This window comes from Vitis riparia, chromosome 1 (assembly GCF_004353265.1).
Source record: "Vitis riparia cultivar Riparia Gloire de Montpellier isolate 1030 chromosome 1, EGFV_Vit.rip_1.0, whole genome shotgun sequence".
In the NCBI taxonomy this organism is placed as follows: domain Eukaryota; kingdom Viridiplantae; phylum Streptophyta; class Magnoliopsida; order Vitales; family Vitaceae; genus Vitis; species Vitis riparia.
The window spans coordinates 11,052,422-11,056,332 of NC_048431.1; the positions used below are offsets into that span (position 1 = coordinate 11,052,422).

Below are 3,911 nucleotides of genomic sequence, written 5' to 3' on the forward strand. Positions count from 1 at the left end.
TTGGCTGCTTCACATGCTCCAAAAGGCCGGGTTTCATCTCTTTTTCCCTTTTGCCCTTTTTGCTAATGGCTCTAATTTGAGTCTCAAAAACTTTAGACCAAGTCTTAGTTTCTCATCCAATCAAAGCCAAGCAAGAAAAGAGAGAGAGAGTAGTCATTGGAGTAAGTTTAAAAAGGGCAGTGCTTGAGGGCAGAGCCTCCCCTGTATTTCCACTTTGGAGAGAACAGAGACCCATGTGTCTCCGTTACCTCCTTTTCCTCTTTTTATCTTCGTTTCTTTGATTGCCACGAGACTAGAAGAATCTCATGTAGTTACACAAATTTGAATGGACCAAAGACCAAAACAGTCTCTCGCAGGCCCAACAAAGAATCCGTGGAAAAAGACTAACACAAGATGCGAACACCTTTTTATTTATTTATTTTATTTTTAAGGTGAAAATGCCTCCAAGTTTTAAAAGATAGAGATGCTTGAACAAAGCCAAAAACCAGAGATGATTGATTGATAGATAAGAGTTTAGCACATGTCCCCCGTACATGCTTGCAGGCATGGGGCTGCTAGAACATTTATCGGCTTCTGTTCCATCCACTTTTGCACTCATAGTATTTTTCTTATTTGGTCTCTCTTACATGCCAAGATTGATGATGGTGATCATCTCTCTCTCCCTCTCTGATATTAATAAATTATAAAGAAACACCAAGAATACTAAAGTGGAGTGTCTGCAAAGGCTGTGATTAATCTTTCTGAGGATTCTAATTTTGAATGTACTTTTTGTGTGAGACAAGCTTCCTCTTCTTTATCGCCATAACAATTCGTGTAAGTAGAAACGAACCTTGCAAACTGGGATTCCTCCAATGTTTTCAGAAGTATTTATAGTCCCATTTTTAAGAAATTACATAGAAGATGGCAGACAACTTGTCTCATCTTCCGCTCTTTTTCCGAAGCTTCTCAATATCTGCTGCCTAAGCTTTGACCAGGAGGCTGTCTAGAGTTCCCAGCTCTCCTGCAGAAAAAAACAGTGGAAACATATGCCAGAATGAAATAAATCTGCAATCTCAGTTCATTTTGATAGCAGTATTTGGCAAATGTAATTTTGAAGTAATTTATTTGCTTTGCGAAGCAAAAGATGAAGGGAAATTTTTCTTCTAATTTCACGATTATTTTTGAGAAAACAACTAAACAGTGCTTCGGGTTTTATCAAGTTGGCTTCTAATTTTGAAAGTACTTCCGCCTCCTTTCCAAAGCAAATATGCTGACGAAAGGAATGCGTTAAGTACATACTCCTTGTCCTGAACCACAGGAATATATAGTTTAATAATTGAAGGGGTAGAGAAAAAGAATTGAAGTGAAAAAGAAAGGCACCATGGAAAGGTTAAAGACCCCATAAATGCAAAGGCAGAGAACATGATGAAATGTTTATTAGCTTTAAATAAGCATGATTAAGGAATGGAATAAAGTGAAGAGACCTACTTTTCTCCCCTTTTCTTTGTATGGTTAAATGGGACTTAACCATATTTTATAGTAGTGGTGCAACCTTTGGTACATTGGACCTTAGAGAACTTGAAACGACAATTAAGAACTTGATGTAGCAGTTAAAGCATGCATGAAACCCCCATAATTGGAATTGATACGTGATATTATTATTATTATTATCATCATCTAAAGAAATGAAAGATGATAGGGGAATATTTGCTTCAGACTCTTTTGTTAAAGAAGAGCCGGAAAGATCTTGGTCTAATCTATGGCAGATTTGAAAAGCAAAGCCAGGGCAGAGCATGCCTTGCAAGCTGTTCAAAGCATGCAGTTTAATTTTGACTAGGGTTGAAAGTTCAAAAATTTTCTTCAAGAATTCACATGATGCAGCCTTTATGTTCCTTCTAAAATTGAGAAAACGCTCAAGAGCCAAAAAAATATAAATGAAGTTAAGTTTTTATATGCCTCCAAACCCCACCCCCACCCCCCCCCCCCTCTCTCTCTGTGTTGGTTGATTCTTTCTGAAAGAAACAAGGAAAACCATGGTAATGAATTCTCACATATGCATAACATATATGCAAGTTCAAAGATATATGCTGTGCTACATAAATTTGTTGTATGAAAACCAAGGAAAAAGATCACGAACATAAGTGTATGGGGTGGACATATATAAATACCTATTATGTATGGGATCGGGTCCATTTGGAACTCTTCTTTTGCTCATGTAGTTGAGATCTAATTGTCGACGGATAACAAGCCTCTCTCTGTCGATCACCTTCATGTGCTTGAGATTTTCTAAGGAGTAGTGAGCTGCTAACATTGATGTCGTTTTTGCTCCTCCGCTTTCCAGGATCCCTCCTCCCAGCAAAAGCCAGACACACCCTACAAATGCAAGTGCTCCAAACAAGGACTTAAACAACCCACGACTACTCCCCATAGTTCTCTCCTTTACTGCCATATATATTTTATTTCTCTACAAGAAGATGCCTTGTACTTGCAAGGTGATATGGATAAAACAAAAGATCAGAAGTTCAGAACAAGCTCATCATTATACCATGATGACTGAGATACACACGGATCTTCAAGAGGGAGAAGTGAAGAAGAAAGGTTGAGAAGGGAGAGTGGGCTAAGGCAAGAATTTTTTTCCTTTGTTTTTTTTTTCCTTTTTTTTTCCTTGGTGGGGGTAGTTTTTTTCACTTCATGGGTTAGGGGTGGTTGGTTTTCCTTTATAGCTAGGTTGGAGTGATTCTGTTGCACTTTTCTCGAACCTTGGGAGGGGTCTTAGCTGGTTTGGAACGTGACATGGAGGGAACCATCTTGCTTTTTATACTGATAAGCTCCTAATACGACACTCTTCTTTTGCTTTGTTTTGTGTATTTTCATGCACCTACGATGCCAAACACAGCTTACTATCATCCCTTACGTACAATGTTATGAAAGTAAAAGGCTTCCGCCACCAAGAGTGGCATGAAAGCTTCATCCTCTTGAGGTAAGATAGTGACATGCATAACGAGGAATCATGCCCGTTACGTATATTTTTACATCGGATGTTGAGAAAAATTTGATACACATCAGAGAATTTTTAGCTGAGACAAATATCAATTAAGACTCAGATAGAAAATCTTTCACAGTGTTTGGCTTTTGTTTATTTATTTATAGAAGACACACATCATGGGACGAGGACAGATGGTCGGGGTGAGGCATATTTGCCTGTTCCCCACCACGCTTGGCTGCTTCTTACTTTACAATTTTTCCGGCTAGCCATGGTCCACATATATATGCCTTAATCACTTGAACCGTTCTTAGTTGGGGTACCTCATTTTGACCTTCTCTTTACTCCATGGAATGGAAATATGATACCAGTAGTGAGGAATAGGAAAATATACGGACATATAAATATATATAGAAAGAAGGTTTTGATTAAAATGTAGATGTATATGAATTAGAATATACTGAGAAAGAAGGTGGCTCCTTTACTTAAGAGGCTTTGATTAGGGAATATAGCACACCTTACTCCATTTGGGTATAGCATATGGCACAATTTGTCTTATCCACACCATATGGATCTCACAGTAGAAACATTTTAAAGTTTTGTGGTGGGAGAATCAAATGCTTCTCATCAACTCATTTTTATAGCTCGGTTGCTTCTTGTTCAAGGTGGATGGTTTTGTTATTCATGTGTCATTTTGCTCTATGTGGGTCTAACGAGGAATAGATCAATCTCTCTTCTTGTTTTGTGATCTGAACACTGGATTTGATGACTAATAATATTCAGTACTTCCTTTACCCCATTGGCCTACACTCCATCTTCAATCCTTGTCAATGCATGATATCCATACTGCTTTATTAAACCATGCTCCTTAATATAAGCTGTTGGTGGGAGATTAAACTGGGAATTCTAGAATAGGTATTGGGTCATGAACCAATCCAGTACAGAGAGA

The 3,911-nt window shown here is 38.1% G+C and overlaps 1 protein-coding gene across 1 annotated transcript; it reads right to left on the bottom strand.

Moving 5' to 3' along the window:
- Window positions 1–467: 467 nt before the first annotated feature.
- On the bottom strand, window positions 468–2,745 carry LOC117911743 (CLAVATA3/ESR (CLE)-related protein 25). The gene is made up of 2 exons (XM_034826162.1): window positions 2,148–2,745; window positions 468–1,000 (listed from the first exon to the last, which is right to left on the bottom strand). Exons 1-2 carry the CDS (start codon window positions 2,426–2,428, stop codon window positions 946–948), a joined length of 336 nt encoding a protein of 111 aa, XP_034682053.1. The 5' UTR covers window positions 2,429–2,745; the 3' UTR covers window positions 468–945.
- Between the last annotated feature and the right edge of the window lie 1,166 nt (window positions 2,746–3,911).

Bases quoted from the DNA above. Each gene is read 5' to 3' on its own strand.
- LOC117911743 (XM_034826162.1), bottom strand. From the start codon at position 2,428: ATGGCAGTAAAGGAGAGAACTATGGGGAGTAGTCGTGGGTTGTTTAAG. The intron at 1,001-2,147 runs GTATTTATATAT...TTTTTTCTGCAG, and splicing joins CCCGATCCCATACATAATAG to GAGAGCTGGGAACTCTAGAC.